Source organism: Acomys minous (assembly GCF_964271855.1).
Source record: "Acomys minous genome assembly, chromosome: 13".
NCBI lineage: Eukaryota > Metazoa > Chordata > Mammalia > Rodentia > Muridae > Acomys > Acomys minous.
The window spans coordinates 69569178-69594276 of NC_140495.1; the positions used below are offsets into that span (position 1 = coordinate 69569178).

The window sequence follows — 25099 nt, forward strand, 5'->3', positions numbered from 1 at the left end:
TCCTCATTTTGGTTTTTGTTGTTTTTCTTGTTGCTTTTTTTTTTTGAGAGGTGAAGCACATTAATTTGGTAGGGTAGGGAGGTTGCAGGGATTCTGGAGATGTTGGGAGAAGGAAAAGAATATGATCAAAATGCATTGTATGAAAAGAAATTAAATAAAAATAAATAAAGTATTAGAAGAGTCCTCTGTTTAAATAAGGAAGAAATGCACACATGAGAGACAGATCTCTGTAAGCTGGAGACCAGCCTGGTCAACATAATGAGTTCTGAGCCAGTCAGGGCTACATAGTGAGTGCGACCAAACAAAGAAATACAAACTCAATCCGTTGGTCTATCATAATCATAAACCTCTCTGAGGAGAGACCTTACTTCCTTTACTCTCCATAACTTCCATAGGAGTAGCAAAATTCCATCATGGTCCTATTCTCCTCTCCCTGCCCCCGTAGCAGTCGCATGTTCCCAAGGAGTTGGTCAGTTCCTTGTTTTAAAGCTTTGGATTTGGTCAAGAAACTTACCCAGCGTCTGTTCACTTGCTGCAGCTCTAATGTAGAATGTTTAGAGTTGCCAATAGTTATGGAAAAAAAATAGTAGAAAAAGGCAGAAAGGAAAGACAGGTTGACTTGTATGGAGCTCCAGCTTTTTGTCTTAGTTTTAAAGATGTAGTTATATGACCGAAGATTGCAAATCTCAGTAACCTATGATGTTGATGTGACCACTTTCCTGATAAAGACACTGGCCTGTATCCTGAACCTTAAACCCCTCAGGTAATTAAAATCTGAAGCAGTAGGGTTGAATAATTCATTATGGTGCAACACCTCTTGTTTTATTACTATATTTTAATTCTGAATTTCAGAATAGTGATTTTTCACAAGCTATCTTTTCTTTTTCTCTACGTTTGTTTCGCTGGGCTTTTCATGTGTGGAGATTTGGGGTTTGAAGGTGATCCAGTTAATATGCTGTAAAACAAATCAGTTCCCACTTCTATAATGAAGACTATCTTTCTCATAAAGACACTAACCTCTCTCTGCAGCCCCCTTTGATTTTTGGCACTCTTTGTCCAGATACCTGAAGGCAGCATTGATGTCCAGGATCTATCACCTGACCAAGCCTGTCGTTCATAGCCCAACATAGTTTATGTTGGTACATGGGCATGGGATTTTGCTGCCTAGATTTGTGTATTATTTCAACTTCTTAAAATGAACATAGCTTAGGTCTCTGAAAGAAAATTTTGCTTTCCAAGGAAAAAGTATAAAAAAGCAACCCTTGGCTTAACTGTATATTTTTTTTATTAAAATCCCCACAAAACATTAAAACTGCTTTGGCATCAGAGAACACCATGATTAAACTGTCAGGAATACTTCAGAAAGCAAAAAGTACCAGAAATCCCACCCTCTTGCTCACACTGTCTCTCGAGTCTAGGCTTGCCTTTGTGGAAGGGAAGAGACATAAAAAGGGAGAGAGAGAGAGGGGGGGGGGTATGATCAGAGCGCTTGATCGGAACCACCCACTGGGGGAAGAGAGGCATATTTGTCTTGCTCTTGAATTCTTTCCATCTGTTGGCTTGCGTAGACTTGTCTTCCTCTTCTTTTTATCAGTTATTTGCTTAGGTTTCGGGAAGGCATTTGGGAATCTGCCTGTGGAGATAGACTTCACTGTGAGAGAGGAGCAGAGCACGGGCAGTTTTGGGGCAGAGGAGCAGCTTCCTTTAGGGGTCAAAATTCTAGTCAAAGCTTTCTGAGCCTTCTGCTTCTGCTCTGTAAACTCATTCTCCAAGACTCTTGTCTCTCTGTTGGTCATATTCTCTCTCCCTTCCTCTCCCTCCCTCTCTCCCTCCCCCCTCTCTCTTTCTCCCCCCCACCTCAGGAATCTTTTAGCATGACTGGGAAGCCCGTGCTTCACTACTTCAATGGAAGAGGCAGAATGGAGTCCATCTGGTGGCTCTTGGCGGCAGCTGGGGTAGAGGTAAGATGCCCTGGAGTTATTTTGGTTTCCATGCCTTTCATTGAGCACTTACTTGGTTAAAAGTCATAGAAAACTTTACACTCTTTCCAAAGAAAAAGTAGCTCTTGACAAATACTCTTTAAATGCTGGGCTGCCAGTGAGTTAGTATTTCTTTTTAAATAAATGATGAATTATGGATATTGTGCTCATCCAAGATAGTACAAATAGTGCTCTACAATAACTAATAAGGAGAGGTAAGAAGGAGGGAAGGAAAGAAGAAAGGATGAGAAGGAAGGAGGCTCATTTGGCTTCAAGCTTCTCTCAGTTTGTTCTTAGCAGCATAGTGAGAACATCATCTAATCACATTTGTCTCAAGAGCGTTGAGAAATGAACACTTAAAAATTTTACATTTATCATTAGTTGTGTGCGTGGAGGGGGACATGTGACAAACATCTGGAGGCCAGAGGACAACTTGTGGTAGTTGGCTTCCTTCTTCCACCATGTGGGTCCTGGAGATTGAACCTTGGTACTTAGGCTCAGAAGCAAGCACCTTTTAGCACTGAACCGCCTTGCTGGCCTCCCAACAGTTTGTTTAAAAGCATAGAATGTCTCACAGGAACCAGGTATAGCAATATATACCTGTAAACTCTGAAATTAGGATGTGGAGGCAAGGGGATCAAGAGTTTAATGTCATCTTCTCTTACATGGCAAGTTCAAAGCCAACCGAGCCTGCAATTGACAGTTTCTCAAAAACCAAGCAAACAGAAGAGCTTGGAGTAAGATCATACCATTTGCTACTAAAATTGTAACTGTTATACACTTTGATAAAATTTTAAATTACTTAAAATTCTGTTATCTATCTATCTATCTATCTATCTATCTATCTATCTATCTATCTACCTACCTACCTGAGACAGGGTTTCTCTATGTAGCTCAGGCTGGCTTGGGACTCATGATGTAACCCCAAACTGGTCTTCATCCTTCTCTCTCTCTCTTTTTAAGAATGAATATTTTATTATTCTAAAGAATTTCATATGTGTATGCAAAGAAAAATGATCATACCCACCCCAGCATTCCTTCTTTGTAATTTCATGTCTTCATTTTTCTTTTTCTTTTCCTCTTCCTCCTACTCATCATCCATATTTTTCTTTCTGATAACCCACTAACTCCAGTTAGTGCTGCCTATATATGCGTGGTTGTGTTCCATGGGAAACCTACCAGTGGGTAAACCTTCTAAAAAGAATTATTCTCTTTCCACCAGTAGCTACCAATTGCTGTAGCTCCTCAGTAAAGGACAGGGCCTGGAGAACACTTTCTGAGTCGATGCTGGAATGTTGACAGGTTTGATCCTGTGAGGGTCTTATGCAGGTAACCACAGCTGCTGTTGGTTTAGGAGTGTGATTGCGATGTAATATCCAGAAGACACCATTTCGCAGCATTTCCCCCATCTTCTGGGTCTTCTGTTATGTTCCCTGAGCCCTGATGGTGGTAGGGATGATAAAAAACATCCCATTTAGGGCAGAGCACTCAGCATCTTATCCTCAGCTCTTCGACCATTTGTTCATCTCTCTATTGACTGATGTCAAATGCAAAAAGAGGCTTCTCTGATGAAGGTTGAGAGAGGTCCAGAGTATATGTGTATAAACACATATTTTCAAAGGGCAATTAATAACATGAACATTTAGCAAAATAACAATTTCAGGTTCTACTCCAGGGCCTATGACTTTCCTATACACATGCCTTTGACCAGGATTGCACTTCCAGGCACGAGATTAATTTCTGTGGAGCAAGCCTCAAATACAACCAGAATACAGTTAGTTACCCCCATAACATGCCACTATTGGACTATGGAATGTCTTGCCTGACAGATTTGTGATATAGCATGCAGAATCTATCACAGGGTAAGATTACTGATGTCGTTTCTTCTCCCAGAAGCCTCCATGCCATATTCTGGTACTATGAAAGCTAGCCAACAGGGAAGAAGTTTACCAGTGGGGTTGAGATAGAATTCTGTATACTCTGTAAACAAAGTGTGCCCTATCTTCAGCAATGGATTTTATCATGTAGTTAGGGATCGCCTGTGTTGTTTTAGAGACCTTTGGGGCCTCTCGACCAATAACCTGTAGAGAGGTGTCCCGTGTCTTGGACTGTGATTTTCCTTTAAGAACCCGTGACTTTTTGGCGGCATTGCCCCACCCATGGAAGGTAACTCCATGCAAATTCCATTTGCTCTCTTAAAGTTATAGTTTGAAGCTAGCTTATTATTAGTAGATCTCCACAAGGTTTTCTCTTGTATTCTTAGCTTTGGTTAGCCCATTACCGGTTCATCTTCCCCAACCACATGCCTCCACCAGCACTTAATCCTTCAACTTCCTGTACGCCCCTCCCTCTTTATGTATCACATGATTGTACTATCTGTCCAATTATATTTTCCATTGGGTTGGCTTGTCATATATCCTTCCTTTGGGTCAGCCTCCTCCTGACCTTCTTTCTTCATACTCTACTAGGTCTCTTTACTTAACTCTTTCCACCCCGAGTATCCTCCCTTTCTCCTTTTGTTTTGCCTGCAATCTACTATCCTACCTCTCTTCATGAGTCAGCCCTAATGGTCCCTTTGTAGTTTCCTACCTTCCATCTGTCCTCAAAGCTAAACACTCAAAACAAAAGAGTCGCAGCTAGTAGGGTCTGTACAGAAAAGGAAACATGCAGTGTTTTGTCGTTCTGGGCTCAAGTTACCACACTCAGTATATATTTTTTTCAGTTTTATTCACTGAGCTACAAATTTCACAATTTCATTTTTTTTTTTTTTACAGCTGAGTAATATCCAATTGTATCTATGCACCACATTTTTCTTATCTATGTTTCTTTTAACAGATAATTAGGTTAATTTGATTTCTTAGCTACTTTGAAGAAACCCATTACCCCCTTCTTACTCTATGGCAATAATTACATAAATGAATATTGATGTATCTGTGTAGTAGGATATAAGGCCTTTGTCTGTATGCCCAGGAGTGGTATAGCTGGGTCATGTGGCAGTTCTAATTTTAGTTTTTTGAGAACACTCCAGGTTGGTTTACAAAGAGGCTTTACACCCCCACCAACAATGAATGAGAGTTATGCTTTCACTATATCCATGCCAGCATTTTTGCGATTTCTATTTCTGATAATGATAATTCTGAAATGGAATTTTAAAGGAGTCCTAATTTGCATTTCCCTGGTATCTAAGGGTGCTCAACATTTTTAAAAAAGTATTTATTAGCTATTTCTATTTCTTCTTTTCAGAACTCTCTATTCAGTTATTGAGTGCATCTTTAATGGGGTTATTTATTTATTTGATGTTCAGTTTTTTTTAGTTCTTTATATACCCTAGATAGTAATCATCTGCCAGGTGACTATCTGGAAAAGATGATCCCCCATTCTGTGGGCTGCCTCTTCACTTACTTACCATTTGTTTTGATTTCCAGAAGCCTTTTCATTTTATGTAATCCCATTTGCTGATTTAGGTCTTTTCTCTAAATGCTACTGGGATCTTATTTAGAAAGCCCTACTTGTTCCTGGTAGTGAATGTGGCTGTATTTGAGGCATGTCCCGACAATATGAGTAAGGCTGAATTTTAAAATAATGGACCAAGTTTTTTTTTGTTTTTTGTTTTGTTTTGTTTTGTTTTGTTTTGGTACAGGGAATTTCAAGGCTGCATATATCGAGGTGGTGGCATGGTTATTGCTTGCTGCATTAACCCAGTTCAACAGTGACAAAGAATGTAAGATTTGACAATGTAGGGAAACAAATGAAAGTTTTGGGAAGAAACATACCTAGGGCATTAATGAGGCAAACCTTTGAGTCTGATTGTCATAATGTTCCTGGAGAAGGTTAAGTGAGGGAGTAGGACCAAATGTGGAGTGGGGTTCGAGACTGAACAAAAAATAAGGAAGCCAGCTAAAGGCCAGTGTCTCTTATTCTACTTTTTGATCTGGGAACACATGAGGAGTCTCCACATTTGCCACATTTAGCCTTCCCCCCTCCACAGACAGTAGAGAAAATGATTTATAATTATATATATTTATAATTATAAAAATTTATACTTTGTTTCTCTAATAAGGAATATTAACAACAAAGCCAAAAGCCCAGCAGGACCATCATATCACTGAGCATAAATCTGTACCATCAGTTCAGCCTTTACAGTTTTACACTTTCATCTGTATTCCCAACCCGTTCTTGTGTGTCTTTGGGAATGACTCATGTAAATGACCCCTCTTTTAATGTCATTTGTATCTTTTTCTTCTTATTCTCAGTTGGATAATGATAGAGTTACAGATGATTAAAGAGATATAGAGTGATGTCTGTAAGAGAGTGAGAGAGATGTTAATAATACTTTAATAATAATTTTAAACCTTATTTTTGTGCATTCTTTCTTTAGAATATGAAATTTTATAAAGCATACATAGCAGATAGAGTAAACTCAATACTTACCTACTAAAACCACAATAAATATTTTAAGTATAGATTTTTATAATACATTCTATAACTTGTGTAAAAGTATTGTTACTATTTTTAGAGAATAAGAGGGCAGATTTTTTGTATTTTTTTAAAATAAAAGATGGTATAATTCCTCATAATCTGTAATATAGCTGTTGAATTTCAGAGTTCAGGTCACACTTGGCTTCAGAAATCAGAAATGAAAATGACCTCATCCTGGAATTTAGCACGGTCCCAGTATTCAGAAATGCTGAGCAAGGGGCAAGGTCTTGGTGTGCTTGAAATCTTGGCCTAATCCTATTTAATCCTATTTTAATCCTATTTAACTTTCCGATGCCATCAACTAAAAGCACCATATTCTTATGCTCTTTTCCCCATTCTTTAGTTTGAAGAAGAACTTTTTGAAACTCGTGAAGAATTTGAGAAGTTAATCCAAGGTGAGAGGAAACCTTTCTCTTACTTCTAGTGTTGCCTGAGATCAGAGACAGTCATCTGCTACTGTGAAAGGTCCTTTCTGCTCTCGCTGCTCCAGTGTTCCAAGAGAGCAGTGGGAGTGCTGGACAGTAACTACCAGGATCCTGTGTCTATGTAAGGAAGGCAGCACCTGAATCTTGCGAGTAGGAGGCGGCCACCCCTAACTTTTTAAATTGTGATAATTATGGCTCTCACCATGTCTGCCCCCAACTTGAGATGAAAGCTTCTGTAGTTGCTCCATGGTCCTGCCCTGTTGGTATTTTGCAGCTTTGCAGTATATAGGCTTATTTATTTATTATTTTAAGATGAATTTTTTGGCTTTTTGAGACAGGGTCTCACATAACCTAGGCTACATGAACTGATTATGTAGCCGTGTGTGACCTTGGATGTCCATTCTTCCTACCTTCCTCTCCTGAGTGCTGCAATTACAGATGCAAGGCACCACACACAGCTAACTTCTTTATATTAAATTCTCTCTGCTAAAGTACGTTGTGTGGTTTGGCGACTAGCCCAACTCATGCAACTTTAAGGATTATAAATGGAAAAGCGTAGGGCAAGCCTCACGGTTGCCCTTCTGAGATAGAGGAGAGAGAGAGTGACAGAGACAGAGATGGTATTCTTTCTTTCTTTTTGTTTTTGTTTTTTGTTTTTTGTTTTGTTTTGTTTTGTTTTGTTTTTTGAGACAGTGTTTCTCTGTGTAGCCTTGGCTGTCCTGGACTCACTTTGTAGACCAGGCTGGCCTTGAACTCACAGCGATCCGCGCCTGCCTCTGCCTCCCGAGTGCTGGGAGATGGTATTCTTCCTAATCAAAGAACCATTGCTATCTTGCATTCCTTATCTAGTTGCTATTTCTTCATTGGTTTGTTTTGCTACAAAGCGTCTTGGGAAAGTTGAAGAAATAAGACCCAAATAACTGTCATCCAGATAGGTGCTCACCTGTAGAAGATATATAAAGAGCAAATTTCAAGAAAGACTTTGAATTCAAAGTGAGGGTCATTATTTATGGGTGTTCTCTGACAAGCAATGGTGAGTGACAGAATGACGTAAACCATGGCACGTGACTCCAGAAAGCAAGCAGATGGGGAGGAAGGGTGGGTAAGAAGGCCTGCCTGGACTCAGAATTACAACAGAGGGTGCTGTCAGAGTTCAAAGGTAAAAGGTGTCTAAATGAGGGGCGTGGCCTTAGGAAAAGACACTAAGGATGTAGAAAAGGAGAACACTGGTCCAAAGGAATGCATCCAAATGTCCTATGATAGCTAAACATTGACCCAAAGTATCATATATGTTTTGTATTCTATAAAATTTGTAAATAAGTGCACATATATTTCTACTCATAGTTTCTAACATATACATTGAGAAATGGATTATATGGTCTTAGTTCTTAGAGCCTTTAGAACGAAAGGAAATGGAGTTACTACTCTGAAGACCAATAAATAATCTAGTTTCCCTTTGTGTATTTTAAGGTGGGGCGCTGATGTATGAACAAGTGCCCATGGTTGAAATCGATGGAATGAATTTGGTGCAAACCAGAGCCATCTTAAGATACATAGCTGCGAAGTACGACTTGTATGGGAGGAACCTAGAAGAACAAGCCTGGTACAAAGACCCTTTGTAACTTAGAGCAAGAGCCAAACAAAACAAAACAAAACCCCACCCCAAACCAGAGCACTAACATTAAAAGTCCTTAGAAGTCACAATCATGGTATAGCTATTAATAGACTGATACAAAGCCTACTCTTGACTGGAAGATTCTGCTGTGTCCAGTTCTAAAGAGAAAGACTGTCATTATAGACCCCACTTCACAGCATTTACCTTAGCAGTGACTAATTTGGGTGATTACTATGTTTTTTTTCCTAGTTGTGATTTTGGCTTTCATTAGTAGAAGGAGTTAGACATTTTCTCATGAATCTATGCTTGCCTCTACCACGTGGGGATGGGACACAAGAATAGAGCACAAGAACTCTCTGACTCACACATTTATTTAGAAAGAGGGGCTCACCTAACCCTGTAAACCCAAGACTGGAAGTCACTGTAGGAAACCACCTCATCAGGTTTCTGCTATTCTACACCAGCTGCCCCCAAATCCCAGCTTCCTAGACACAATTTAAATGTTTTGGGCATGCTGTAGGCCTTCGATGATTGGCAGCCCAACCTCTGTCTTTGTAGTTTTGTGATTTGCTGGCTGCCTTTGGAGAGATTGTCAGACTTTGGATCTCGAGGTGTTATGTCAGACTATTACAGCTGTTCTTCCTTGAAGTAGAAACCGTGCATCCATATTTTTTATATTAGTAGCTGTTGGTGCTCAGTGCTATCATTTTGTCCATATTTAGTATTTAGAGTAATTATATTAAAAATGGCTTCCCCTCATTTACTATCTCATATATGGAGGCATAGTTTCCAATTTGAAAAAGTACATTAATTGTGTGTCCTTTGTTTACCTGTTTTTTTTTCCACAAAATGAGCTGATTCACCTGTATTCTATAACAATAACTTATTATTATTATTATTATTATTATTAGTTTTTTTAGTTTCTCTGTATAGCATTGGTGGGATTACAGATGTGGGCCACCAACCCAGCTATATTTTCATCTCTTATGCCTATATAATTCCCTTACACTTTGAGTGGAACTCTTGGAATCCTACTACACAACAGTCGCTCTCTCAGTCCTGTGAGCTGATTCCTCAGACTTTCTCGTGCAGTGGTGCTGTCTTATGTCTGGGCCCTGGGCTGGGTAATGTGAACACGTGGGCGTGGCCGGGCATTTCTTTCTCTTTCCACGTGGCTGGATGGGGCTCCCTCAAATCCTGCGATTCTCACCGTGGGCTTCTTACACTGAAGCTAGCTTCCCTTAAAGCAATGTAAAATGACGACCTGCTGGAAGCCACAGGAAGTCGTCTCCTTGCTTTTTTACTGTTCAAGAGTCTCTGAGGCCCTTTGCAGTCTAAGGCAGAAGCAGCAAGACTTGACAACATCTTCAAGACACTCGGTGCTTATCTCAGGGTGAAGCTTCAGGACCCGTGGTTCAAAGACCAGAGATTCGTCTTTGATCGGGACAGAGACATATCATGCGACCCCAAAAGGCTCTTCACCGTGTCTTGGTGCCCACTTTTGCCGTTCATTCCATCAGAGTTGTGGGGAGCAGGAAGTAGGGGCTTGTGGAGTGAATTCTGTACCCTTTAACATGCTGCTCTGAGCAGTTGAGAATCTTGGATCCTCATAGAGAGGTTTTGGACAGGACAGAGGTCCCTTGATACCTCTTCTCCCACATGGACCAGATGTATACCGTATTTAAACAAATACCACAGACACTATATTTACTCAACGTATTACTTTATTGTTACTTTATACTTCCTGTGAGCACATTGCATTTTATTAGTAGTGGTGTTGCATAATTAATACAACCATACATGTAATTGCTCACACACTTTGGGGCTGTAATTTTTATTTCCTAGATTAATCTAGAGGGGGCAGAGTTTTGCTACACAGCCCAGGATCACCCCCCTTCCCCCTCCCCCCATCCCTCCCCCCCCCCCCCCCCAAGCACTGGGATTCCAGGCTTGTACCATTGTACCTGGTTTCAGGCTGAGCTTTATTAATACCCTCAGGGTACCACTTGCTGGTGGTATAAATACTTGACTGGAGTTCATGGAGCAGGATCCCGTGGGGACCATGATAACCAGGCAGATGAGATGGAGACACTGTGTACAATGTGTCTTTGGTCCATAAACTGTTCTCCTTTGTATTGGTGGTTGATGCTCATCTTTTCTTTAGGATTGATATGTACGTCGAAGGCTTGAGGGACCTGAGTGACATGATGATGTACTTTCCACTCTCCCTGCCAGAAGAGAAGGAGAGGAATCTTGAGTACATCCTCCAACAAGCCACAGCGAGATTCTTTCCTGTTTATGAGAAGGTGAGCATTGAACGTGGCCTGTCGCGTGGCTTGCTATCAAAGAGAAAAAAAACATCAAACAAAATTGAAAACAGAATTTCTTTGGTGGATAAAAGATTTTAAACCCTCTGTGAAAACTTGACACTCTTTTTTTACTTGTCTGAAACAAACCTTGTTTTCTTCCTTCCACTAAGGTTTTTCCTCCCCCCTTTCCCTCCCTTCATTCCTCCCTCCCTCCCTCTCCCTTTCCCCTTCCCTTCCTCCCTTCCTTCCTTTCTGCTCTTCATTTTTGTGTGTACACATGTGTGTCTGTGTCTGTGTGAGTGTGCAGATTAATACACCTGTGCATGAACACAGAGACCAGAAAAGGACACATCAGGTATCCTCTGTCACTCTGCACTTACTCCTTCAAGGCAAAGTGTTATCATCCCTAAACCCAGAACATGTGTTTTCACAGTTAGGCTGGAAGCCAGCAAGCCTCAGTGCTATTCTGTGTCTATCCCTGTTAAAGCTGGGCTTCCGGGTGTTGGGCGGTACCCCAATTATTGTGTGTGTGTTGGGATACCAACTCCAGTCTTTAAGAAGAAGCCCTCTCAGCTAGGCTTGGTGGCGCACGCCTTTAATCCCAGCACACGGGAGGCAGAGGCAGGCGGATCGCTGTGAGTTTGAGGCCAGTCTGTTCTACCTAGTGAGTCCTGGACAGCCAAGGCTAACACAGAGAAAATCTGTCTTCATCTGTAATAGTGTCCTTTTCTGGCATGCAGGCACACATGCAGGCATAAGAGAGTATACATAACAAGTAAATATTAAAAAATATAAACAAACAAAAGGAAGCAAAGAAACCCTCTTACCTTCTGAGCCATCTCTCCAGCCCCTATTGAAGACCTTCCTGATTCTATGTTGTTTTCAAGGATTTTAAGCATAACTCCAGTACTGTTTGTGGTTCTGGTGCTGTTAGACTTTCACTCTTATGTAAAATAATGCCTTGTAAACAGGATCCCCCAGGACATCCCACAGTGGGGGAGTGAGGACCAACATTGTTTCTCAAATACTCTGGTGAGCACCAGAGCCTCACGGAGTCCATAAGGTTAGCAGGCCTCTGGGAGTCATGGCGACTTAAAAAGTTAACACTGTGTTTTGTTTCACATTGCTCACCTCTGCAAAATGGTTCCTGAGAACTCTGCCTCTCACACACATTTAAAGCAGCCGCCCTAACTCCAGGGCTGGGTGGTTCTTCAGTGACAAGTGCTTTTTCCTCCAGGTGCATTTGTTATCATGAATATAGGTGTCGGGGAAGGATGATGAAAAGTTGACTCTTGCTTTAAAAAAAAAAAAGATGCATTTTTCCAAACTTATTAGCAATACTGGCTTTGTTATCTTTTCTGAGTTGGATGACAAGCTTTGACTTGAATGATTAGTACATATATTTAAATGTATTGATCATAAACATACCAAGTTGTGCATATTATTTATTACTGTGCATTTGTCATGAATTACAGGTACCCAACCTTCTTAAGCCAAGGTTTTCTCTTAATAACATATAGTAGGCTATCAGTCTTTTTGATCCAAAACATATAAAATTATATACTGCAGACTGTCTCTATACAAATCTTCTTTCAAAAGCATTTAACATATATTCATCTGTAGTTAGCACTTAATTTAAGATACTTAGTCTTCTAGTTTTAAAAATAGAGTCAATAGCATAGATGCTTAATAGCACTATCTCTGTCAGTCTGTCTTTTTCTGCCAGTCATGGGCATAAAACCTAGGGCTTTATGTATGCAGGGCTATATCCTCAAACACTGCTCTGTCAAACTTTCCCCCTACATTGCCATGAAACACAGAGGCTTCTCTCATGCTTAGAAGCAGTAACAATATTAACATTTCTATCAACACCAGTAACAGTGATGACTCATCTCGACTGAGGGCCAAAGATAAAGCCATATGCGTTTTGCAAGTACTACCTTTTAATACTCACTAATTACAAGAAAGAGGTGTTATTATCACTCCCCTTATAGATGTGACCAATGGCATATATTTGATAAGAGTCAAAACTTGCATTCACAACTCTATAAATATTGACCACATGTCCAAGTCTATAATAAAGAGCATAAACTTTTAGGATAGAATATATATTCGTGAGACCTATTCTATATTTTCATTTTTGTTTTCAATCAATTTTTACCTGACACATAACTTACAACTATATTAGAAGAACACTTGCGAAGAAAAAAAAAATTCATGTGTCCCCATGAGGAGATTCTCCCCGTACACGTATGGTAACTGTCCGAGATGAGGTAAGGACAGTGTATCACTGCATACCAAGAAGAGCCACCAGACTAGGGTGCTGTGTAACTCGCAGGGCAGGTGCAAGGAGATGGAAAGAAAGCAAAGAAGGATGAGTAAAGAGTGTTTACTGTGCCAACCTGACTTAAATGGTTCAAACTAAGCGGAAAGCCTCAGAGATGCAGGGTGGGGTTTAAGCTCATGCTGCTGGCTTGTGGCACAGAACAGATTAGCAACAAGCTCTAACGTCTTAAAGATCTCACAAACTAAGAGTGCTTTAATGCTTTAATTTCTATGTGGTTCTCACCTTCTGCTTCCTCCATCCCAATCCGCCATGCAGGCCCTAAGAGACCACGGGCAAGATTTTCTTGTGGGCAATCAGCTGAGCTGGGCTGATGTACAGCTCCTTGAAGTCATCTTAATGGCTGAAGAATGTGAACCCAATGTCTTCTCGGGCTTTCCCTCTGCTACAGGTAACGCTGAAATGCAACCCCGGTGTTTGCCCGGGCTCCTCTCTGCCACAGGTAATGTTGTCTAACAGCTCATGGGGACTTCCTTCACTTGGTCGTCCTTCATTGTTTTAGGAATTCACTTTCATCCTTATCCTGAAACCTGTGCTAGAAATATAAAGATGCCACCATTTAATGCATCTAGTCCAGAAAACAAGCACACAGGCAGGTACCTTCCATATAATGTGCTAAGTTAAAACAACGAGAAAGCAAGGAAATGTCACCTGGACCATCTCAGAGACCCGAGGGAGGCTTCCTGCAGGAACTGAATCTCCAGGGCTTTGCCTGGGATGTGGCAGAACCTTAATAAAGCTGCTTTCTAAGCTGATGCAGTGCTGCGCACCTGTAGTTGTTAGTGCTTCCTAAGATGATGCACACCTGTAGTTGTTGCTTCCAAAGCTCACACAATGGTGCACACCTGTACTGTTGCTTCCTAAGATGATGCAGTGCTGCACACCTGTAGTTGTTGCTTCCTAAGCTGAGGCGGTGGTGCGCACCTGTAGTTGTAGCTCTGAAGAAGGCTGAGGCAGGAGGCTCTTTAGTTCAAAGACAGCCCAAGCTACATAGCAAGAACCCTTTCTCAAGAACAGACAAAGATTTGCTTTGTTCTCTGGGGGGTGGGTTGGGGCAATTAAGACAATAGCATGCGACATAGCCATTACTTAACAACAACAGTGACCACTGATGATGCTTATCATATGCCTCTTATTGTACCAAGAACCAAATACACTTTTACTCCTTAATTATTCATCCTCAACGTGAAGGGTTAGGAAACTTCTATATTGTGAGTTGGTACAAGGACTGGGACTCAAACTTTATCTGATTATACAACTGAATCCTCAAACTTTATAAATTCAAAACACATTACGCTATAAACTTATTTAGAATTGCTATTTGGTTAACTTCCCTTTTCTTTTCAATGTTGCCTATTTTGTATCCCTGGAAAATTTCCTGATCATATACTGGTCCATTTATTGTGCTTTTTTAAAAGTAGTGAAATCCAGAAGCATCTAATACATGAGACATGGCTACACAAATGAGACTGCATCCATTGTATAACTTTGGGTAGCCACCTAAAGTTGTTTTCAAAGATCATATTACAACATGAGAAATGCTGATTGTCTAAGAAAATAAGGACTCCCCTTACTTGGCCCTTACTGTGATGCTCTGATGTTTGCTTTTATATATAATACATCATCAACATCATTGTGGGTATGGGCTGTCACACATTTAAGACATTAGGATATATTTTAAAAAATGAGATCAATTGGTTATAGCTTATGAATATTTTGTTGCTCATGAAACATTGCAACTTGCATCTTACAAGGTCAGCACCACGTGACAATAATATATAATATAGGATATTTCCATTATTCTCCTTCTTCCCACAGTGCGGAATGCACATTTTATTATTTGTTTCTTTCAAAATTTGCACATACACAGAGTCGCACATACACACTGCCACACACACATTCAAACATACACACAAACATACACACTGCCACACACACAGAGTCGCACATACACACTGCCACACACACATTCAAACATACACATTCACACACATACTCAAACACACACACACACACACACACACACACACACACACACACACACACACGTCCTGGAAGAGGTCAGGAGAGGGTATCACATCCCTTTGAGCAGGAGTTAAGGGGATTGTGAGGAGCCTGATGGTGCTAACTGAGCTCAGGTCCTCTGGAAGAGTGAGAAGCTCTCCTAGCCAACATACCACCTCTCCAGGGATTACAAATTCCCATGTTTTCCCCTCATTTGTAGGGACACGCCTCCTTTGTATTTACTTTGCTGAATTCTTTTTTTCACGGATTGTGGCCTTTTACATTTTAGGACTTCAAGGTCAGAAGCAGCCAAATCCCTACAATTAACAGATTCCTCCAACCTGGAAGCCAGAGGAAACCTCCACTGGATGAAGAATCCATCAAGACTGTGAAGGACATATTCAAATTTGAACGAGGCATGTTTCTTAAGAACATGAGCACAATAGTAGCTGAGTATTAAGATACAGACACAGAGGTCAAGGCTACTCGGTAGACACTTCACAGTGTGTTTGGATCAATGACCTGGAAAACGTCCTGAAGCAATGTTAGTAAAGAAATAATAAATATGAGGAAATAAACTACTGAAAACTTACAATAAGCTAGAAAAGCGTACTCCTGTTTGAAATAAGACATGCTTCCAAGAAAGACTCCAGAAAACCCAAGCAAGAGTCTGCCATCTTCTCTACAGTGCTAGAATAAACTCGTATGTAGTGAGAGTGTATGTGTGTGTGCACGCGTGCACATGTGCGTCCCTGTGCTTGCTGTGGCACGTGTGTGGAGGTCAGAGAGTGACTGATAGGCATAGGCTTTCTCCTCATATCCTGTAGGCTTTAGAAATGGAACTCAGGTCATCAGATTTAGCAGCCTTGCCGGCTAAGCCACCTTGCTTACCCTTAAAGATTATAAAACAAAACTCAGCAATAACACACACACACACACACAAACTATGGAGAAGTCATTCAGTGGCAGTATTGATTACAGTATTAGGAACTGGGTCCTCTCTTTGTCACTAACCCCTACTTTTGATCCTCCCCAGCATCAACGATCATCTCAGGGCAGGGACATAGCTATGAAGTTGTCTTGGCAACCCCTCCCCACAAATGAAAATCACCACACTAGATAAGCAGAGAACCACACTAGAAAAGGCTACAGCAACAAAAGACCATGAAAGCCATAACCCACAGCAATATACTGCTGACACTTGAAGTATTTCTGTCTTAGCTTGTTTTTTTGCCACAGACATCTTTATATATTGGGTCAAGCTATAGATGGTAGGTTTTGATCCTGTTTTTATATTTTATTATGACATTATTAATTTACAATGACACCAACTAAAAGCATGATATGCAAATGCCTGCTCAATAGTCCATTATATAGATAAAATATTTATGTTTCTTTCCTGGTGAATTTCTAGGCAGATTTAGTATTTCAGATTATTACATTTTCTATTATAAGCTTATTATATTTTCTATTAGAAAAATAGTCACAGTATTTGTGCATAGGCTTTGTGTACTTCTTTGAAATAACTGGTGAAAAATGAAATTGTGTACCAAAGGAAGGCAATGTTAGGGCTTTCAACACACAAGGGCGGTTCCCAGGAGAAATTAGAAACAGTTTCTCTATCTTTTATTTGGTAATATATATTTAATTTCATGGACAGAATCACAGGATCAGGGCTGTGGCTGCAGCTCAGTGGCAGAGGGCTTTGCCTGGCATGTGCAAGGCCCTGGGGTAAGTCCACAGCATTGAAACAATAGCAGGAAACTAACTGATAACTAGCAGTGGGAAGGAGAAGCTTTCCCCAGAGACTCGTGTGTGTGTGTGTGTGTGTGTGTGTGTGTGTGTGTGTGTGTGTACACTTGGTCCCCAGCTGGTGGCGCTGTTGGGGGAGGTTATGCCATGTGTAGGAAGTAGAACCTGGAGGAAGTAAGGGGCGGGCTTAATTCCTCTGGCTTGGTTTCAGAGCTTCAGAGAGTTCAGCTCAAGGTTGGGGAGCTCTATTGCTTCAGCCCTGAGCTGAGACACGGTATCTGCACAGTGGGAGCATGGGACCCAGGAGGCTTCTCAGCTGATAGTGGCCAAGAAGCAGGGGGAGGGAGGGAGAGAGAAGGCGGGGTAGAGAAAGTTTTCTTAGAACACATATCAATATAATTGAGTTTCATACATAATTTTATATAAGCACAAAAAAATTACCTCAAAATAAGTATATTCTGTGTAAGATGGCATACACCTTTAATCCCAGCACTCAGGAGGCAAAAGGAGGCAAATCAACGTAACTTCAAGGTCAGTGTATTCTACATAGTAAATTTCAGGCCAGACAGAGTTACATAGGGAGATCCTTTCCAAAAAAACCCAATAACATTTCTGGGCTGGAGAGATGGCTCAGAGGTTAAGAGAGCACTGGCTGCTCTTCCAGCGGTCCTGACTTCAATTCCCGGCAACCACATGGTGGCTCACAACCATCTACAGTGAGATCTGGAGTCCTCCTCTGACAGGCAGGGCTGTGCCCCATTTGTCTTTTTGGAAACCTTAGGTTTGCCTCTAGGAGCTGGCATTAAACATTTAAAATGCCATGTTCAGGAGAGCTCTGAAAAGTTTTGAGGACCTTCTACTAAATATACCATCTATTAAGTATTTAAATAAACTTTACTTATTTTCAGTTATTTGCTTTAGGCTTAACCTTAAAAACATACAGAAGGCCAAGTAAAGCTTATTTGTGTAAATAAATCACATTTGTACTTATCATGACTATAAACATAGTTCTGAACACATTAAAGAATTTAATAATTCATAAAGACTATTAATTTATGTGTCTTAATTATCTTTCATAGTTTACAACAAGTTAGTAGCTTTTATAAGATTAAGATTCACATTTTTATCCCTGTTAAGTTTAGCTTTAAACAATAACAATTTTTGAATTGAAGTTCTTTTAGCATCAAAATCAAACTTCAAACCATAAATACAGTCCATGGGGAGACTGGCAACTGTACTTTCCTGGTCCTTACATAGTGCACCATAGCAAAATATCATAGGTTCTTATATGACGCAGTTTATCAAAATAGCTAAAGCTTAGCAAAATTAGAAAAGACAAGGGGGCTAGTCATGTATTCTGAAGTCAGTCTGTGTTTGTCTGAATAGACTTTTGGTAAGAAGAGACATTCTATAGACTCTCTGCCAGACCGATTAGGTAATTATCTTGCTGAATCATAACATAGGAATACCCTAGTTTCTGGTGTTTAGTGTTTGGCCTTTTATTTGTATTTTTAAGATTACATATTAATAAAGACATCATAATATAAAGCACTTGCCATATTTAAAATGTCCTATAGCCTTATAATTTAAAATTTCTGTATAACTCCAAAATTTCATTTAAAAAAGTTTACAATCGCTCAATTGTGGGCTTTTGTATCAGTCCTCAAGAAGGAAGGAAAGGGGCACAACTACCGTCTAGACAAGGCAAAATGAAACTCCCAACAGTGTAAGTGACTCAACACTCAATGTCGGGGATTCACTCGTGGTCCTCACATCCCATCTCTAGATGTGCCCCATGCTCAGTCTCCTCCAAAACGAGTAAAGGCACTTAGACAGCAATGTGGCTATCTGGCTCCAGAGCCCAGGATGAGCCGCTCACTAATTATGTGGCCCCCTGGTCATCCATGTGTCTCAGAACAGCCACAGAAAGAAGTGGGAATCTCTGTCTTCCTTCCTTACAGGCCAACTGCAAAGGTGGTGTTAAGACTGAGGTGTTATTACTTGCCCTCTCCTCTAGAGGTAGCTGTATATCTAACCATGCTCAGGTCCCTGCTCCGTTTCAAGGTTTTGTTTCTTGTTCTTGTCTGATTGCCAAACAACACACAAGCCTCACTTTCAGTCTTGTCAACAATCACCTGCATTTCTTTTGCTTGTTTTTTTTTTTTTTTTTTTTTTTTTTTTTTTTTTTGGTTTTTCGAGACAGGGTTTTCTTTTGCTTGTTTTTAAGGTGTGTGTGTGTATCTGCTTGTCTGTCTCTGTGTCTGTCACTGTCTACATCATATGCATGCAGTACCCACAGAAGCCAGAAGGGGGTGATGATGTACCTCTTGGAGATAGAGTTACAAATAGCTGTAAGCTACTGGGTGTATGTGGACTTTAACCCACGTCCTCTGAAACAGCAACCAGTGCTCTTAAATACTGAGCCATCCCTTCAGAACCTCTCTTGCATTTCTAGACTCTGTTTTTCCATCCCCCACTGTCTCTCTACTATTTTCAAATATGCTTTAATCTCAAAAAATCACATACAAAGAACATCTTCCTTAGATCCCCCATATCCTTTAAAAAGTAAAAGGTGAAAGGGCCCAAAGGTTATTCTTTCACACAGGAGTCATATTTAAGCTTGATACAAGTTTGTTGTGCAGTGGATTTGAGAACCTGAAAGCAGGCACTCACAACTTTCTATCTCTATGCCTTAGTCACCAGCTATTCCCAACCATACACCACAGGCTAAACAAACACAGTAAACAAAAACTACTGAGAGAAGAGGTTAAGGAACCCAAGGACGTCTCCACAACACCTTGAAAAGCAACCTCACATTCAGAGTCTTTGTACTTGCAACAAAACATTACATTCCATTACTTTATAAATCAATAGGTGGGCAGAAGTGCCCTCTTAATGACAGATTCTTCTTAGCAGGTCAGAGAAAAGTCTTTCCCTGGAGTTCATCAGGACCGGGGAGAAGGATGCACAGGTTTCCTGCTCATGATTTGGGGCAGCCAGTCCCTTGCTCACAATGGCTTCACCCCCACCTCCCCCAATTCTGTATCAATTTCTCACTTTGTCCAGCAGCTTCCTGTAAACCAAGCAGGACATGAGGCCTAGGAAAAAACAAAGAGGTTTGAGAAGGTGAGAGTAAGAAAGAAAACACAAGGAGAAAAAGGGGCACATTGGAGTAGAAGAGAAGAGAGGGAAAGGGGGAGTCTGGACAAGAGGGGTTGGGCGAGATAAAGCACAGATGCCATCTACAGCACAATCCCTCCAGTGATTCTGGCATCGTCTTTCCTGGCCAGATGTGTGAAAACTCGCATCTACTCATTATCTCACACGAAAATGAAACAGGTTTCTATCAGTCTCATCAGAAATCCTGGCAGACCCTGTTCCTGCGATGTGAGTTTTCAATCACACAAGATATATGTATATTTTAAACTGGGGTTTGCGGGGTTGGGGGGTTGGGGAAGAGGGAGAGCTGTGCTTTCTTTTGAAGTTGCTCTGATCCAGGAGGTCTTGCTTTAGAGCACATGGAACTATGAGGTGCCCTGTCCCTGTGGCCTTGGCCTGGAGCTGGCCAGCAACCATTGCTACAGGCCACCTTGTGCTGAGGCTCCTTCCTCTGAAACAGCCCCTCCCCCACTGCTCTCACCTCCCCCTGCTCCAGCGTTATTCACAGCTTCCACGTCTTCTCTTTTACATCTGTACCTTTCTCTCAAAAGCATCTGAAATGTATGGGTCAAGGAAAGAGCATATTTGTTCCCAGTGGAACAAGGCTCAGGCAGCCTGCAGTAGAAAACAGAGTGGGCATCATTTGTCTCTGACCCACAGCTGTGCAGTGTGCAGGTCGCCATAGCAAGCACCTCCTTTCCCTAGGAAGGCAGCCAAGGCCTGGAACTCTGTGTAGGAAATCCTCTGAGAGAGGTCCTTCCTGAGCCCCACTAAAAATGGTTCTTTTCATACCCTCTGAAGCTCCCTCCTGTGGGACTCTGCTGGTGAGGTTGAAGTCTGATGTTTCCAGATAGCCTCTGAGCTCAGCCATGTAAATGAAGCACTGTACCACTGCATGTAAATTAAGTATCTTGGCACCTCTAGCCCTAGTGAATCAGACATATTCTCCTCACAAACCCATCCCCATGGCTCAAGGTTTATAAATCCCTGATTCGTGAAAATAAAGGTTGGTTTGCTCCCTTGTGCTCCCAACATTCCTCCATCATGACTGTCTGAGACTCCATTTATTCTGTGTGGAAGGGAGGGCTCCCCTCCTCCCTGGAGATTGCTGTTGGATGTGGTAATGGAACTGCCTCGGCAGCCGATGAAGCCCCCTCCATCACAGCAAGATCAGTGCTGACCACCAGTGAAGCACCCACCTGGCCTGAGTCTCACCGGACCTGCCTTCCCAAGCATCTGCCTGCATCCTCTACTGTGCTTACTTAGCACAGCAGCTTAACCAAAGAGCTGTAACACTACAGCATCGTCGCAGGCCTTTGGAACGCCTGAGTTTCCAATACCAGCAATTTCATTCTAAAAGATCTAAACTGTAACACTCTGTGGAAAACTTATTTCCACCTTCCCCCAGTGAGACCAGGAGCCTCGCCTAGAGCACAGGCCTCATCCTGAGTGTTCTAAGGTGCTCCTGAGATAGAAATGGGACCTTTGATCTTGAGGGTCATCTGTTCTTGTCCTGAAGCAAGCAGCGCCTGGACCCTGGACTGGCCTGTTGGACTGGAAAGCCAGGCCACTGCTGAATGCTGACCGACACCTTCCATTACAGCTGTAAATGTCCCACTGCGTCTTCTTTCTTGGCCTTCTCCACATACTTTGCTTGCTGCTATAAAGACACCTGTAGGGGCAAATTCTTGCACCTTTAACTCTCCCACAGAGTAAAGCCTGTAGCCTTCCTGTCTGCCATCTTCACAAGGCGAGCTAAGCACACCTAAATGATTTTGTCTGCAGTCTTGTCCTTGTAAACACATGCTCCCTGAGCTTGAGCTAAAGCATAACAAACACCGTCCTTCATTTTATCCCTTCTTGAACTATGACCCTAAACTGAGCATGCTCAGGAGCGTGTTGCTTAGCATGTTGAACTGAACAGTAGAGTCTGCCCACACCTCAAGTGCTTTCCTACGTGGATATGTGCAGGCCTCCTGCATAAATTCCCCACACTTGCTTTGTCTGAAGAAGACATTAATTTGGAAATACTGCAGCTTTTCTACTCACCAGCAGCAGATTAAAAAGTCTTTCTCGCTCCTATTTTGCCTGTGCTGGGGCCTGCAGGCTCCATGGTGCCTACCCCCTGCATTCAGGTACAGACCCACATGCCAAGGACCCCTATGAGGTCCCTTCTCACTCAGAGTCACCTCTAATGTGTCTGTGCCCCGACCCACACACCCACTCCTGTCCCCAGTGTCTTTAGAAAGACTCTTCTCTCATTTCCATAGCTGGGCTGTCAGGGTTCCCTCTGAGATCAACTTGAAACCTTAGCTTTTCAGGGCGGGGGCAGAGCCTGAGCACTGGATGCCCTTGCCACAGTAAGGATCAGCCATCACCTCTGGATCTGCCGATGAGGATGAGGGCTTTTGTAATGCCAACAACGTCCCTGGTGCCCAGGCATTCCTTTCAAGGCTTTGTCTTAAGATGACAATGAGTTAGGCCAGTGCCTTCTGAAAGCCCAGGCCAACAGTCAGGAGGAAAGATTCAGGAGATCTCAGAAAGAGGGGAAAGAAATAATGGGGTAGGGAACGGAATCCACATAGCCAGACAGATCCAAGTCTTTCTCAGACGTCCCCAGGAAAGGACAAAGGAGCATTTGTAGGCTCAATTTTCTTAACCAATATATTTTATTAACAACTTAGTGACTGAGCACACGTCACTTATAACCCAACTAACCAAAACAATAGGAAGTGAGGATTAATGGGCACAATAACAAAACCTTAAGGATATCAGTTCCGAGGAACAATTCTCTGGGCGTGAGCTGCAGGATTTCTTCTGCTGGAACCTGGGGTAACCAGAACCCAGAACCTCAGCAGGAGCCGGAGCCTTGAAGCCTTCCCTTGAGCGGTTCTCTCTAGGAGCCTCTTGAAGTGCAGTGATGAACAGCCAAATCTATCCCAAGTCTCCAAAAAGCCCCTGCCTCCAGTTCTGGGCTCATTTATATATCTCCTCCTCACAGGATCTTTTCAGCTGGCAACAATTAAGCTCCTGCATGAGGTGGTCAGTCTTCTAGTGGATTAACTTCACCTGTTTTCTCACAAGACCATTCCAATCTTGCACTTGGAATCCTAAAAAACAGGTTTATCTCTCCTTCAAGCCTTGCTCTGTCCTTGCTCAGGAGCAGACTTGGCAGGGCTAGTCTGAGACTGAGGCATGGGCCTTGAAGGAATTAACTTGGCTCTTCTCTCTGAAGAGGCTGGAGTTATCAGTCCCAAGGCTGCTGTGTCTCCACCATCTCTGGAGATGGCCTGAGTTTCCTTCACACGTGCTGCATTAGCCTCCCACTTGCTGACTTTGTCTCATAGTATGATGGGGTCTCCCGACTCTGTCCCATTTCTCCTCTGGAAACAGTACATAAAGTGCTTTAATGATTAATAAGTTTGCTTGGCACAAGACCAAGCTTGTGCCTGACCTTCCACCCCAGCATTGATCTTTTCTACCTTTCTCTTCCCTTGGCACCTCCATCTCAGGTCCCTGTCACTGGAGAAGGACCTGCTAGGGCAGGTCAGTCCTACAATTGCCAAAGAACAAACTTCAAGAGGCTGAGAAAGGAGTCCTGATCTGTCATGTAGACCCAGGGCTCCCCTCTCCAGGCACAACCAGAATCCTTGCATTATTTGATGATTCATAGTAACAGAATGCAAGCATGGGTTGGTTGCGGGGGGGGGGGGGAGGTTGTTGTTGTTGGGTGGATATTTTGTTTGTTTGTTTAGGGCAAGGTCTGGATATGTAGCTCTGACTGTCCCGGTACTTGCTACATAGACCTAGCTGACCTTCGATTCACAGAAAACTGCTGTCCACTCCCCCCTTCCCCTCTACTCCAAGACTGTGATGAAAGGCATGAAACACCATACCAGCATCTTCCTGGTTCAGAATCCCAGATCCTTCATGTAGTAGCTGCTTGACCCTCGTAGAGATGTATTGTTAGCATCCAGTTACTGTCCAGACTGCAGTGCATATGGCAGCCTTGGGATGGCTACAGACTATAGTATACATGGCAGCCTTGGGGTGGCTGTCGATTTTCAAGAAGAAATCAAACCCAGCGAGGTAAAGCTGGCACTTCCCACAAGAGCAGCAAGTTCTAGAAGAGTGCTGCTCCAGTATGGGCCAAAGATGGCTGCCTGGTTTAGGGTCACAACATAGGTCTGAGGGACACAGCCCTTTAGCAGGTGTGGTCTGGGCCCTTCTCACTCTGACAAGCTCTCATGATCGCACATGGCTGTGGCTGGCAGCCCAGACAGACACTACTGTTCTGGCTTCTGCTGTTTCTGTTTTTCCTCTATCACCAGTCATGCACTCATTCTGGATCTCAGCTCATCTAATTGGAGGCGGTAGCCAACCCACCCTCCCTGCCAGTGCCTGCTGTCGCCCCCTGGTGGAAGCCAAAGGATAAAAACACCGTCTGGGTCAGGAAGGAAAAGATAACCTTGGGAAGGGAACAGGGAACTGGGCAGATCTCCCTAGCTGGCTTTAAAGACTTGTGTTGTGACTCTCCCTGCTGTCCTCTCTAGGTAAATGATTTACTGTGACTTAAGAGGCGGCATCAAGCACGACAGCTCTGACTTTCCAATGGATTCAAAAAGCACTGACTAATCAGATAGTGGGGCAGATGGCTGGACTATTGACCTGGCCTTCCCTTGCTCTGTGTCTTCATGTACTCAATCTATGGAAACACTCATTACTGTAGAACTAGGATCTGTCCTGTGCGGGGGGGGGGGGGGGGAGAGTCTAATTCCAGAATGGTCCAGAATCAGGAGGTGTGAGAATCAGGTGGAATAAAGAAATTCCTGTTTTCGCTCTAACTTAAGTCCATCATGCCCATTAGGAAAGCAGACATCAAACAATGGCAGCGCTAGTGTGTGTCTCTTATCACCAGGGCCACAGACAGTCCTATCACAGACACCTTAAAACACCCCAGTACTCTCTGTGACACCATTCAGACATAACCCCAGGTACTGTACTCTTCAAAAACTGAGCTTCCTTTGAAATCT

General features: G+C 42.3%; 2 protein-coding genes across 2 annotated transcripts in view; both read left to right on the forward strand.

The window, feature by feature from the left end:
* The window catches only part of LOC311580726 (glutathione S-transferase-like), a 38266-nt gene extending 20501 nt beyond the window's left edge, over window positions 1–17765 (forward strand). The window contains exons 5-10 of the mRNA XM_084752404.1: window positions 1863–1961; window positions 6802–6853; window positions 8354–8486; window positions 10663–10804; window positions 13410–13593; window positions 15445–17765. Of these exons, the coding sequence (XP_084608530.1) occupies window positions 1863–1961; window positions 6802–6853; window positions 8354–8486; window positions 10663–10804; window positions 13410–13593; window positions 15445–15482 (648 nt within the window). The 3' untranslated portion in view covers window positions 15483–17765. The remainder of the gene's footprint in view (window positions 1–1862; window positions 1962–6801; window positions 6854–8353; window positions 8487–10662; window positions 10805–13409; window positions 13594–15444) is intronic.
* The window catches only part of LOC311580615 (glutathione S-transferase alpha-5), an 83113-nt gene that overhangs the window by 15499 nt on the left and 42515 nt on the right, over window positions 1–25099 (forward strand). The gene's annotated exons all lie outside the window — the stretch shown is intronic.